At 54.1% G+C, this 14,307-nt stretch overlaps 1 protein-coding gene across 10 annotated transcripts in view; it reads left to right on the top strand.

Annotated features, from left to right (window-relative positions):
* Window positions 1-6,949, top strand: part of Scn5a (sodium voltage-gated channel alpha subunit 5) — a 97,683-nt gene extending 90,734 nt beyond the window's left edge. For 8 of the 10 annotated variants that reach the window (NM_001160162.3, NM_013125.4, XM_087560598.1 and 5 more), the window contains 2 exon segments: window positions 302-572; window positions 3,517-6,949. In NM_001160162.3, coding sequence (NP_001153634.2) covers window positions 302-572; window positions 3,517-4,757 — 1,512 coding nt within the window. In that variant the 3' untranslated portion in view covers window positions 4,758-6,949. 10 annotated transcript variants of the gene reach the window in all.
* Window positions 6,950-14,307: the final 7,358 nt, after the last annotated feature.

The raw sequence follows: 14,307 nt of genomic DNA, 5'->3' as shown, positions 1-14,307 counted from the left end.
ATTGAAGTTTAAATTTGACCTTGAACCTCCAGATTGTGAGGATAGATGTTTACTTGAAGGTGCACCAGAGTGGCTTGGTGGAGGAGGGAGCCTTGGCACTGGGCCTCTGCCTAGAGGGCATGGTGTATACAGGCAGGAGGGCCATCTGGTCTACCTCCATGGTTTCCTCCTCTCTATGTACTGTGTGGTAAGGGTCTGGGGGTTGGGGTGTAGTCTCATAGAGGGTGAGTAGGATGTAAGTGACTGGGCTGGTGAGTTTTCTAGGATCTCTGTGCACTGAGCCCATTACCTCTTCTTCCAGAACAAGTACCAGGGTTTCATATTCGACATTGTGACCAAGCAGGCCTTCGATGTCACCATCATGTTCCTCATCTGTTTGAACATGGTGACCATGATGGTGGAGACAGATGACCAGAGCCCTGAGAAGGTCAACATCTTGGCCAAGATCAACCTGCTCTTCGTGGCCATCTTCACAGGCGAGTGTATTGTCAAGATGGCTGCCCTGCGCCACTATTACTTCACCAACAGCTGGAACATCTTCGACTTTGTGGTGGTCATCCTCTCCATTGTTGGTGGGTATGCAAGATGGCTGGACAGGGAAGTTCTGCCCAGGCCATGTGTCTGCTCCAGCCCTCTGCACTCCACTTAGTACCTTAGCTCCCCATCTGCTCTATCTTCTTCAGTTTCCCCTTAAACACACACACACACACACACACACACACACACACACACACACACACACTGACACAGAGGCACACACTCATACACAAGCAAAAAGACATCACACACAAGCATGCACACATGCATGTGTACACCCACTCACATGCACTCTTATGCACACACGCACAGACCTACACATCACTCTAAAAAGAGCTTGTCTTGGATGGCCCATTCAAGGCCTAAGTGGCCAACCTGAAGAGAACTCAATATTCCATGTTGACCTTACCCTCCCTAGAACACAGTTCTGTGGCTATTCAGAAAACTTTAAGGTTGAGGCTAGAAAAAGGAATGACTACTACCAAGCCTCTCCTACCCTCTGAACAGAAGTTTGCAGCCTAGACTGAAGGAAGCAAGTCAGGTCCCTAAGAATGAGAGGTAGATCACCTGATAGTGTAGAAGACAGCAGTCATTTCTGGGGATGGAAAACTCTATAGTCCAACATGTGTACTAGGTTGCAGAACCTCCTGCAGTTCTCTTGAGGGGGAACAACATGGGACAAGAGCATAATACAAAGTCCCCACCATGTCTATTCAGCCCCAAACCCAAATTCTTTTTTGGGGGAGGAAGTTATAGACAGGGTTTCTCTGTGTAGCCCTGACCATCCTGGAACTCACTCTGTAGACCAGGCTGACCTCAAACTCAAAGCTCCACCGGCCTCTGCCTCCTTAGTGCTGAGATTAAAGGTGTGCTCCACCACCACTCAGCTAGAATCCAAATTCTTACATGACCGCTTTTATTGAGATGTGACTCGTGTACCATAAAACTCACAGAAGGTTAACTTACAATTCACTCGACGGTGTGCATGCTGTGGGTTTCAATGTCATTTGGCATCACGTAACCAGGGAGATGTTCTGGAAAATGTGTCATTAGGCAATTTCATCATCTCATGAACATCACAGAATTTACCTAACACAAAGACAGCGACCAGGTCCCTAGGCAGTGTTGACCCTGTAGGAGCGTCTGCACTACAGTCTGCCATTGGCTTGATGACTGCTAGGTTGAGCGTGACTAGACTGTCCCAGAACTGAGCAACCATCAGCAGTGTAGAAAACCCACTTGGCGGCGTGAGCTATGCCCACTCGCCCTCAGCTCCTGGCAACCGTCCATCTGACATATTCAAGAGTCGCCAAACCATTTTCCAGAGTGGTCCAACCATTTACCTAGTCACCATTGGTGGTCCGAGCTCCCGGTAATCCACCCCCATCCTGGTGATACAGCGCTACCTCGCTGGTGTCTGGGTTTCTAATGCCCTGGTGGCTAAGGCACTGAATGTCTTTTCCTACGTTTATTAACTATTTGTTTATCTTGCATAGAGAGCAGCTATTCAAAACTTTTATTCATTTTTTTTAAATTAGAGTAGTTTATCATTTTTATTGTCATGTCATAAGAGCTCTCTATCTCTTCGGGGTTCCAATCCCTTATCAAATATACAAATCAAAAGTGTCTCCTCCCTTTCTCTGCTGTCTTTGTGACGCCTGTTGAAGCAGAAGTGTTTTTGTTGTAATTTTAATGAAGTCTAACTTGACCTCATATATTTATCTTTGTTGCTGTGTTTGCAGCTCAAACATTTGACGCGCGCGCTCGCGCACACACACACACACACACACACACACACACACACACACACACTCCCATAAGTACATGTCTGCCTTTGGAGTCATTCTGACTTTGCTTTTCTGCCATAAATGTCATCTACCTCTAGAAAATCCAATCAGAGCTTAGGGCAGAGGCTCGCTTCGCTGCAGTGATGGGCGGGCATTTAGAACAGGAGGTAAGCGCAGAAACATCCCAAGGCCCCAGGTGGAGGTAAGGGTGGCAGTGTCCCTTGTGAGGCTGGAAAGCAATGTAGGGGATGCAGGATGTCAGTTAGAGTGCACCACTGGCGTGCGTCTAAGAGGCTTTGGGAGACACAGCGTGTATTTCCGAACCACCTGCTAGTCCTGGTGCTGGACCAACCCAGAGTGCGGCTAAGAGCTTTTGTGGAGCCAGGGTGTCTGGGTCCCGTCCCAGCTTGTCACTAGGGCCAGTTAACTTCTCTCAGCTCCATCTGGGTGGGAGATCATGCCTGTGGCTGGATTTCCCAGGATTCTGGGAAGTCTAACGAGATGAAGGCTGAAAGGGGCATAACCCGGTGCTCCTGGCACGTGCCAACCATCAGCACTCCTGACAGAGCCAGGAGTCCATGCACCCCCCAGAGGCAAGTTTACCTCACTCTTTCTCCAGTAATAGCCCTGTGCCCTTAGAGTAGAGACCCTGAAGAGGAACCGTTCAGAGCCAGAGAGCAATAGGAACCATGACACAGACATGGAGGCCTGATCTGTGGATGACATTGATCCTGTGCAAGTGTGCTGTGACTCCTCGTATGCACCTGCAGCGTCTGTGTTTGTTCAGAGGAGATGGGACTTCCATTTCCAGTGAGCGTCTCTGAGATGCCTAGGTTGCTGATCCCCGGGGCATGCTTTGAATAGTGAGGAGCTGGAAGCCTTGAGCTCTGGTTCCTGCTAGCCTACTGCAGTGCTGAGGACACTCTGGTTTCAGAATACTTGTATAGCCGATGTCCAGGTATACCTCCACTGTGCAGGTGTGTCCTTATAGTTAGCATAACAGAGCTGCGAAAGCACCTTGCGAAACACAGTCTTCATCTACAGGGTCATAGAGGAGAGAGGAGGCCAAGTCCTAGAACGTCCCAATGACCTGGTCTTCCTGGAAGGGCTTTGTCCTTTACAGACATGCTTGCCCTTGGTGAACCAGGCCTGGGAGGAAGGCGGTGGCTGCAGTCTTGCTTGTTTCCCACAGGCACTGTCCTCTCCGACATCATCCAGAAGTACTTCTTCTCCCCGACACTCTTCCGGGTCATCCGTCTGGCCAGGATCGGCCGCATCCTCAGGCTGATCCGCGGAGCCAAGGGGATTCGCACGCTGCTCTTCGCCCTCATGATGTCCCTGCCCGCCCTCTTCAACATCGGCCTCCTCCTCTTCCTCGTCATGTTCATCTACTCCATCTTCGGCATGGCCAACTTCGCTTACGTCAAGTGGGAGGCCGGCATCGATGACATGTTCAACTTCCAGACCTTCGCCAACAGCATGCTGTGCCTGTTCCAGATCACCACATCAGCCGGCTGGGACGGCCTCCTCAGCCCCATCCTCAACACGGGGCCTCCCTACTGCGACCCCAACCTGCCCAACAGCAACGGCTCCCGGGGGAACTGTGGGAGCCCGGCGGTGGGCATCCTCTTCTTCACCACCTACATCATCATCTCCTTCCTCATCGTGGTCAACATGTACATCGCCATCATCCTCGAGAACTTCAGCGTGGCCACCGAGGAGAGCACAGAGCCCCTGAGCGAGGACGACTTCGACATGTTCTATGAGATCTGGGAGAAGTTCGACCCGGAGGCCACCCAGTTCATTGAGTATCTGGCCCTGTCCGACTTTGCAGATGCCTTGTCTGAGCCGCTCCGCATCGCCAAACCCAACCAGATAAGCCTCATCAACATGGATCTGCCCATGGTGAGCGGAGACCGTATCCACTGTATGGACATACTGTTCGCTTTCACCAAGAGGGTGCTCGGCGAGTCTGGGGAGATGGATGCCCTGAAGATCCAGATGGAGGAGAAGTTCATGGCGGCCAACCCTTCCAAGATCTCCTACGAGCCCATCACCACCACCCTGAGGAGAAAGCACGAGGAGGTGTCGGCCACGGTCATCCAGCGTGCCTTCCGGAGGCACCTGCTGCAGCGCTCGGTGAAGCATGCCTCCTTTCTCTTCCGCCAGCAAGCGGGCGGCAGTGGCCTCTCCGACGAGGATGCCCCTGAGCGGGAGGGCCTCATCGCCTACATGATGAATGGGAACTTCTCTCGGCGCAGTGCTCCGCTCTCCAGCTCCTCCATCTCCTCCACGTCCTTCCCCCCGTCCTACGACAGCGTCACGAGAGCCACCAGTGATAACCTCCCGGTGCGTGCGTCTGACTATAGCCGCAGCGAAGATCTTGCAGACTTCCCTCCATCTCCAGATAGGGACCGAGAGTCTATCGTGTGAACCTGGCCAGGGTGGCCGGGACGTTCGCCATTGTGCCCTGACGAACCTTATGCAGTTAAAACCAGTGTCGGCCGAGGCCTTCCTAGCTCTGCAGATGAGCCTCCGGGTGGAGGAGCCTCGAGGCAGAGTTCCGTGTCTCTGTGTGGAAGCTGGAGGCAGCCGGAGGAGCCCTGGCTGGTGGAGGCCTGACCCTGGAGGCCTGGCACACCCTAGTAGCCGGGTCTGGCCAGGCAGCACCGCATGGCTCTCAAAAGCGACTCCGTCCCAGCTTCTGAGGTGGAATGGGAAACACACTGTACATGTTGTGAACAAGCTTCCATAGATTTATTATATTTGATATTTTTTTACTTGAGCGAAGAACATCTTTTTTCCATGAACATCAGCAGTTCACACTGCCTCTCCTTAACCCTGAGCAAGTGTCAACGGAGGTGCCAGAACTCGGCTCTCGAAGCTAACGTGGGGATCCATTGTACCCAAGGGGAGGGTCGTGCGTGGCTCCTGTTGCCTGGGCTGAGGAACCAGGAAGGCCTAAGCACTCCACTCATACACGCGTGTGTGTGCGAGCACACTTCACATGCTAGGGCGGGACATAGGCCTCGGGGGTCTTGGGGGAGCCGGGATCGCCTCAGGCAAATGTGGTCAGCGGCTCTGAAGGAGGCAGGTTTTTCTTCCCAGCCCCCAAGCGTGGGGTTCTTCCGGTGGAACTCAGTCTGCGCTCCTGTTCTCCCCAGGACTCTGTTCTCCTGTTTTCTAGTCAGGCTTCACCTGAGGACAGTGCTGCCAGAATTAAAAGCTCTAGAGAGCTGCCCCGGTCTCAGAGATGAATTCTGCCCTTCCTTCCTCTCCTGGAAGAGTATTACTGTTGGGGGTACGAGGGAGGCAGCACCCCCTCACAGCCAGGCACATAGGTCTCCCCTAGTACACGGCGGGCCCTGTCCAAAGGCTGAGGGAAGAGAGGGCTGTTCCACATGGGCCGCTGAACTGTGTCCAGCTGTGGGCAGCTGCACAGCAGAGGACGCCATCTCCATTTCCCAGGCTCCCCTGGGGTCTCTGCCTCTGACCGAGTGTGAAGGGGATTCCCACTGGGACTCCAACTCCTCTTCAGACACTGTGGAAGTGGGAGGGTAGCCTGGCCCTGCCTAGGAGAGAGGCCCTGGGTGGTCAGGCATGGTTCTGTGCCCTGGAAGAGGACAAGCCCTCCATCCCATCGGGAGGGGAGGCAGTGTGGCGTCTGGGCCCAGCCCGGGGTCTGACTATCCCAGGCGTCTTCTGAGAAGGCTTTTTCAGGGAAAAAAAAAAAAAAGATTTTATAAGTCCAATTATCCCCGTGACCTCTTCAGCTGCTGACAATCCTATTTAGCATATGCAAATCTTCTAATGTAGACAACCATTGTCGCTGCTGAAGTGACAGGCTGGTGGAGCCAGAGCAGGCAGGGGCTTGGCTGCCCAAGTCTAGCTCTCCCAGCAGAGCCACCCTCGGCTGGGGGCGCCCACCTCACAGGTCACCTCAGTCGCGCCTGCCCACTGCAGGCTGGCTGCTCCTACCTACCTCGCTGAGAGCTGCTGTCCGAGGGCTGGACGCCCCTGGCAGTGCTGAAGGAGGGGCACTGCGGGGGTGAGTCAAGTATTATGTTTCTTGTCACCTTAGTTCCCTTGGTGGCAAGCCGGCTCCTGCCCCACCTGCCCCTGGAGGCTTATCCAGTGTGGGGGGGGGGGGCTTGGTTTTAACTGTCCTGGTGATGCTTCTCTGAGTGAAATCTTATTTTTGTAGGTCTGTACTTTGTTCTCAAGGCTTGGAGAAATGTGTGTGTCCCTCCCTGCCACTCAACTTCAGGCAGGAATGTGGCCTGGGGCTGGCTGGGCTGGCAGGGCTGCCATCCCAGCTGGCCGGAAAGAGACTGCGGTTTGGAATATGCAGATGGCCTTGGGGGCTGAAGACAGGTGCCTGAGCTGGCTGCAGACGGGGCGGCTGAGGGGAGGAGCAAGCTAGCCCCAAGTCCTTGGCTTAGCATGGCATCCTTTTCTAGAACTGCACAGGGGGGAGAAGAGAGTAGGCTGTAGACAGAAGGAGGGAGGGGCGTGCACACAGGTCAGGTGTTGTCTGGAGTAAACGTGCACTTCTCACTAAGCTTCATGTACAAATGGAGTACATTATTTTTCAAACAAACAAATAAATGGCTTACATGACCTGGTCTGGGATCTCTTCTTGTGCCGAGGGGTGATGTGGGCACCGAGGAAGGGGCAGGGCATCGGAGGCCGGAAGAAGCTGTGAGGAAGTGTTGGCCTGAACGGGGCTGGAGAGTGGTGATGATGGTGGTGGGGGCAGCGGCAATGATGGTGATGGCAGTGGTGACAGTGGCGGTGGCCACAGAGTAGTGGTGGGAGAGAGTGTTCAGGACTCGGGAATGACTTCAGGCTGTCCACGATGGAGAATGGCCAGAAGCAGAGACTCAGGTAGCATAAGTGGGGATACAGACAAGGCGGGCAGCACGCTCCCCTGGGAGAAAAGACGCCTAGGCCATCCCAGGAGGGCCTTCTAGTCTAGGGCACTGCAGAGAGGGGAAACTGCACCCCCAAAGTGCCAAACCAGAGACAGCCCCAGGGCAGGGTCACTGGCTGCTTTGGACCTGTGACATTTGACATTGGCCTCCTGGTCCTCTCTTCCCCTCATTCCTTGCCGGCAGCCCAGTTACCGCATGCCCGTGTGCCTCCTTACCGCTGGTCTCTGTGTTGCCTGCTCTGGCCTCATCTGCAAACCCTTACCTCAGGATTCAGCAGGTCACCCCAGGAAGTGAGTCCCTCCCCTTCCTAGAAACCACCTTGTCCAGGCTTTCGCCTGTGTCCTTCTCCTGTTTTAATCATAGCAAGATACACACGGCACTGAATCCGACACCTTAACCGTGCTGAGTGCCCAGTTCGGTGACAAGTCAGCATGCTGCTAACTGTCCCTGGTTCAGCTCCAGAACACTCTTTGTCTTGGAAAATGGAGCACGCGTGTCCAGCAAGGCCGTCCTCAGTCCTGTTCACCGCTTCGCTGTGCTCTCTCTGTGACCGTGACAGATCTAAGGGCCTTATAATTGACCCTTGTGGTTGGTTAGTTGGTTGGTTGGTTGGTTGGTTGGTTGGTTGATTGGCTGGCTGACTGGTTAGCTGGTTAGTTGGTTTTGTTTTTCTCTTTTCTGCCTCCTCCTGGCTTTTGATTGTACCTTTCCAGCCCCCACCAAGGCTTTGAAGAACCTGTCCCAGGCTGAGGCCTCACCACTGAGCCCCAGGCCAGCGTTCGGTAGTCTACTCTGGGTATTTCTAGACCTTCCAGCCTGACCACCCAGTGCTGAACTCAACTCCCTTGCTTTGCCAAGGCCCGATAATGCCCTCTGAGATGCCTATCCTGGCACTGACACACCTCACTCAGGCCCTGGGGCCCCACCTCCTCGGTGACTGAAATCCCACTGTTTGGTTCTAATTGTGCTCGTTCGTGTCGGGGGCCCCTGTCTTGCCTCTTGGAGACAGCCAACAAGTGCTTTGCTGTTTTCATCCATTCCAAATTCTTCTCTCTGTGGCCAGGGTGATATTTCAGTCCAAGATTACTAAACCCTGGATAGAGTTGCTCCGTGGCTTCCTGTTGCTTCAGGATCAAGACAAACTGTCCCAGGCCTCCAGCCCCACCAGCCTCCCTCGGTAACCACATCTCTCTAGCCCCCCAAGGCTCTGGGCTCTTCCAGCCTCACCAGCTGCTGCCCCCTCTACCCAGAACACGCCTTGCTCTTCTCAGGGTCAGGACTCTCCTGCTCCTCTGAGAACTTTTCCTGGCATGGCCCAGCTCCCTACCCATCACTGGCTCTCATCCTAAAACCGCTGTCACAGCTCCCGTCTCTACAGATGCCAATGGAGCAGGAGCAGACAGGTGAGTTCCCAGAGACCAGTCTCGCTGCTGCCCCTCTCTGTCCTCGCTCTCTCGATCAGCGGGAACCCCTCCCTGGGCCTGGGCGAGAACATTTCTCTTGGGGAAACACAGTAATCAGCAATAGCCTGCCGTCTCTTGCGCTGTCTCAGCCTGGCATGAGCGTGCCCAGAGTTAAGAGCAGAGTGGCCGGGTAGCTCCTCCCAGGCCAGGTGCACAGTTAAGGACACTTTTGTGGGCTGTTAGGAGACCTCTGCTGTGCCTTCTCCCTGCAGTTTCCCACAAGATGTCCCTTTTCCAGGACCCCTGCTGACCTTTGTCCTTGTCTTTAGGTACTCATGAGTCCACCCAGCCACCTGCCAACATGGTCACCATCCATTATTTGAGCTAGCTGAGGCCCAGCGAGGCCCCACCCCCCATGGCTGATGTGTCAGCATTCCCCAAGAAGACTCCTGAAGTCCCCCACCTCCAGAAAGCCTTGGTTAGGGAACAGCACACACCTGTCTCCCAGGCCCTTCCTCAAGAGGAGGCCTGGCATCCTGGAAACACTACATTAACAAGACTCCAAAGGAGCCTGCCCACAGCGCCCTCAGTTTCCCCTTCTCAGACTTATACCCAGGCTGAGACAAGACCAAGCGATCTGAGCATCACTCCCTTATAAATGACTACCGTGCGAGAAAGGTAACAGTCTGTCACTATTAGTCACTCCCATGGTCACCTTCTTCATTGCCTTTTTTTTTTTTTTTTTTTTTTTTGGTTCTTTTTTTCGGAGCTGGGGACCGAACCCAGGGCCTTGCGCTTCCTAGGCAAGCGCTCTACAACTGAGCTAAATCCCCAACCCCCTTCATTGCCTTTTTAAGGGCCCTAGGATGGTGGTCCAAAACCAGCTTTTTAATAAGCAGCAGATCCCAAGCCTCATGACATGTGCGGGATGTATGACCTTATGGGGCCATCTTACAGACATATGAAACTTGTGGGGATGCATGTGTGGTCCCCGTTAAGGGATGTCTCATGAAAACATCCACAGGAGAGAATGTAAAAAGAAATCCCAGTGGGTCTCTGTGGTTAGGAGCACTGACTGCTCTTCCCTAGTTCCCAGGTTTGATCCCCAGGCTTGTAACTATCTGTAACTGTAGTGTAGTTCCAGGGGCTCTGACACACTCTTCTGACATCTGTGGGCACGGGGTACACATGTGGCCTACATGTATACATGCACGAAGGCGTCCACATATAATAACAATAATAATAATAATAATAATAATAATAATAATAATAATAAACAAGGCATAAAATAATAACACCAGGAGTGGGTTCATAATTTTTTTCCTCATGGCTGTGTCCTGGGGACCTCCCTCAGAGGCTGGGTGTGGAAGGGACCTCACTGACCATAAAGTGCAGATGACTAAGGAGCCTGAGGCTGCAGACCCTCCATAGGACTGTGCATGACTGGGTCTTCTCTCTCCCATGCTCCAGGGACACTAACTACCGGCTCAGATGGGATCGGCATCTCCTACTGTTCTTGAAGTCAGGACTGTGGAGCTGGGGTTCTTGATCTCCTATCTGTAGGGCCTTCCCCAGTTCCCTGAGGTGAGAGCCTTCCACTGTTGTGACCCGGCTTGAGGCTGTGAGGGAAGGCCTGTACCTAATAAAATGTCACAGCTGTCACCAGGCCAAATGGGGATGAAGCTGGGGTCTGGGTGGCGGGTGACTCTGTGAGGGGCAGATGCCAGCTCCTGTGTAAAGTGGGAAGGCATGCAGCCGGGAATCTCAGCCCTTGGCAGGGAGAGATGCTCCAGGACAGACGTCAGCTCTCACCCCAGGGCCACGGCGTTGGCAGCAGCCCTGCCACATGCCGGCAGCCCTCCACCAGCAGCCCTGACAGCCACGAGACTCGGTGTACAGGAGGTCGGGGAGGGGTGGGGAGAAAGATGCCTGGGCCCTCCTGAGGCAGAGGCCACGGTGAGGGAGATGACCAAGGACAAGGCAAGGGTGTGACGGATCTGTGTTGGCCTCAGGGGACGACCCCCCCCCCCCCCCGCCAAGCCTCCCAACCCTGGCAGCTTCTCGGGATTTGTGCTGCCACAGTGCCTCTCTGCCCTGCCTCCAGTGCTCTAAGCACATGTATCCTATCCATTTACCACACTAAAGGCTGAGGCTGACCAGGCCTGCCTGTTTGTTTGCAATCTTGTCTCCGGCCCTGGCCCTGGCCCTGCCTAGCACAGATGATGTGTGAGGATGTTTGTAGAATCAGTAGGTTTGAACCAACCCACCGTGGTTTCACCTGAACCACTCCATCTGAGCCTTTCCTGTCCCTGGGGTCTCCAGTCCTTTCCCTTCCCAACATTCCTATGCAATACTGTTTTTTTCTGGAAGAAAGTTAGATGCAGGGATCATCACCTGGATGGATTTACCTATATCCAAAATCCGAGGGATGAATCTCACTCAGGCTTCCTTTCCCAAACCCATTCAGGCCACAAGTCCACAAGCCTCCGAATATCCCCCCGCCCCAGGGACGGAGGTAGGCAGAGTGAACAGGGAGGCTTCAAGTAGAATGGGTGCTGAGGGACTCTGCTCGGAAATGACAGTCAATGGTTGACAGCTGCCCGGCGAGTGCTCTGAGCTGCAGGGTGTTTCAGAGGGACCTTTTTTTTTTCCCTTTTCTTTTTTTCGGAGCTGGGGACCGAACCCAGGGCCTTGCACTTGCTAGGCTAGCGCTCTACCACTGAGCTAAATCCCCAACCCCTCAGAGGGACCTTACGGCTGAGCAGTTGGCACTGTTCTTCGTGGTATCCCAATCCTTGAGCAATAGCAGTGAGACCTGAGGCAGCCTAAGCCAGCACGGGTAATGACTACTCTAGCAAGCACTTCCTCCTATGCCAGCTCACGGGGCTGGCATCCCGGGCAGCTGCCAGGCACCTGCTGCTGACAAGAAAAGACCCATCATCCCAGCCTTTGTGGAGAGACAGGCTGGCTCGGATTCCTGAGAAGCGTGTGAGAAGCCCTTGCCCGGATGTGGGCTAACTGGGTGGCGGTATGTCCTGTCCTCCTGTCTGTCCCAACCTATGCCTGGCTGTATGTGTGGCACAGTGTATTGGGGCACACGCTGAAATGTAGGTGTGAACAGGAGAGGGCCAGGTCTTTAAGGCCACTTCTTTGTGAGAATCATCTGTCTGCTCACCCCATCAGGAGGGGACCTGTGGACAGCCAGAGCCAGTCCCCTTCTATGCACAGGGTTGTGGAGACATCCCAAGGTAGTCTAAGGGAGGAGAGCTAGCCTGAGAGAAGAGGCCGGTTCAGCAGCTCTAACTGGGCCTCCCGCATCCTGTACCAATCCGTCACCTTCACAGCCTTCAGTCCAGACAGGAGACAAGGAAATGACAAAGCCAATGAGGCCATAAATAAAAGTGTAATGGAATAACCAGGATGCACAGCCCATCCTGAGCCCAGAGCCAGGAGCAGGGCTGACCTGAGCCTCCCTCTGCCTCTGCCTTGACTTCACCCACAGGCCCCTGGAGACAGCTAAAACCACTACGCGGTGCCCACAGGGGTGCCCGGCCGGATTATCAGCTTCCCAGACCAAAAAACTTGATGTCACCCTTCCCTCCTCTCTTTCCCTCGCACTCCATATCCGATCCAGCAGGAAATCCTGTTGGCTCTGCCTTCGGAACAAGTCCCAAGGCCAGCTGGTTCTCAACACCTCCAAGGCCACCATAGTGCTCCGAGTACCTTCCCTCCGTTCTCGTGACGGCCTCCTAACTGGTTCTTGTTCCTAAGTGCTCTTAGGGTATCTGTTGGTAGGGGACCAGTTAACATGTTCTGCTCATACCCATGGCTCCACTAGAACTCTCTAGAACTCCCCATCGTGGTCCTCTTATGACAGGTGTGGCTCCCCACCACCTCTCTGAAGCCCCCACAGCCTTTCTTGTACATCACGCAGCACTCAGCCATGCAGGCCCCTTGCTGGCTTCTGGATGCACCAAGCTCCCAGGGCTTAGGGCTCTGCCCTGTCAGTCCTCACAGGCAGGCTGGCTTTTCCCCCAAGGGAGTCAGGCTCACCCACTTCTATCTCCAAGTCCTCTCTCAACGTGGCTCGGTGACCTTCCAGGCTCCCACCCTTTCCAGATCCAGTTTTCAAGTCAGGTTTATTTATTGAAGTATAATTTGCACACAATAAAATTCACCCCTTTAAACATTTAACAAGTGTGTACAGGGGCACCTCTGGAGGTCAGAGGGCAACCTGTGGGCGTGATCGGACTGATGTCCTTGAGCTTGGCTGCAAGCACCCCTACCACCAAGCCTTCCCACTTGCCCTCCCACTCTGGGTCGTGCCCATCTTTACCTGTTCAGGTGGGTGTAACTCTCGTTTGCTTGCTTGTTTGGGAGACAGGGTCTCACTATAAAGCCCGGGCTGGTCTCAACCCCACATTGCCTCTGCCTCCCTGCCAGGTGCTGGTATTAAAGGGCACGCGCCACACTCAGATCTCAAATGTTTTCTGGTTGTTTGTTTTCGGTTTGGGTTGTTTGGGTTGGGTTGGGTTGAGTTGGGTTGGGTTGGTTTGGCTTGGTTTGGCTTGGCTTGGTTTGGTTTGGTTTGGTTTGGTTTGGCTTGGCTTGGCTTGGCTTGGCTTGGCTTGGCTTGGCTTGGTATGGCAGGGCGTTTTCTGGGCTTCTGTTTTGTATCTCAGCCATTTTAACCTGACTTTCCCCAGTGGCTAATGACTAAGCTTTGTTGTGTGCGGTGATTGGCTGCTCCTCTATCTCCTTTGGTGAAATGCCCACCACTGTTTCTAAAGCTCTCTCTAGAGCTTAAACACTTTCAGTATCGTTTGGAGGTACAAGACTCCCTGCTGGTGCCCTGCCAGGGCTTGCTGTATCATCCGACTCAACCTTCTCATCTGTAAAATGGGAATGGCAGTGACATCCTTCCTGGGTGTGTGCGATTGATTGTGCACTCGAAGACACGGAAAGGACGCGCAGTAAACCCAGGATGCAGTGAGCATCGTGACTGTTCAGTGTGCTGCTGGTCATGACTACCTCCTGTCTAACCCCGTGTCCTTTCAGATCCTGAGTTTCTGTGTGAATGGTTGTGTCTCATGGACAGCAGGCACAGAGCTAGACAAGCAGTGTCTCCCAACCACACTGTACCACCCGTCAGTGAGTAGCAGAATCACTGTTCAGGGCCATTACTCCAACAGGTTCTTCTCCCATCCGGGCAACCAGCATGGAGTACTGCAGCTGTGTACACAGGGCAGCAAGCAGGTGACCTTAACACCCCACCCTACCCCACAGCCCCGGCCTCAGTTCCTCGTGAGTGATGGGGAAGATGGCGGCACTGGGCCTTTCAAGGTCTCCTCTCCAACCCTGTAGGTTCCATATGCCAGTCAGTCTACCTTACGGCTCTGCCCTAGTCAGCTCCATTGTTCTGTGGAGGACCCTGTGACATCTACAGGAAAACCGGGCCCCAACTTCAATATCTCTCACGCCTGCCCCCTCCCCCGGGGAGGGCAGTGGGGTGGGAAGGAGGGCAGCTACATTAGGAAATCGGCACAGGCAGATGTGGGGCCAGTGCCAGCGTGCCACCGAGATGGAGGGCAGGTGATGAGAGGACACTTGGGCTTCATAGAGCCAAGGCCGAGGGAGGGGAAGGAG

This window comes from Rattus norvegicus, chromosome 8 (genome assembly GCF_021556685.1).
Source record: "Rattus norvegicus strain SHRSP/BbbUtx chromosome 8, alternate assembly SHRSP_T2T, whole genome shotgun sequence".
Lineage (NCBI taxonomy): Eukaryota > Metazoa > Chordata > Mammalia > Rodentia > Muridae > Rattus > Rattus norvegicus.
Note: the sequence above shows the minus strand (reverse complement) of the source record. Positions and strands in the feature narration are given on the sequence as shown.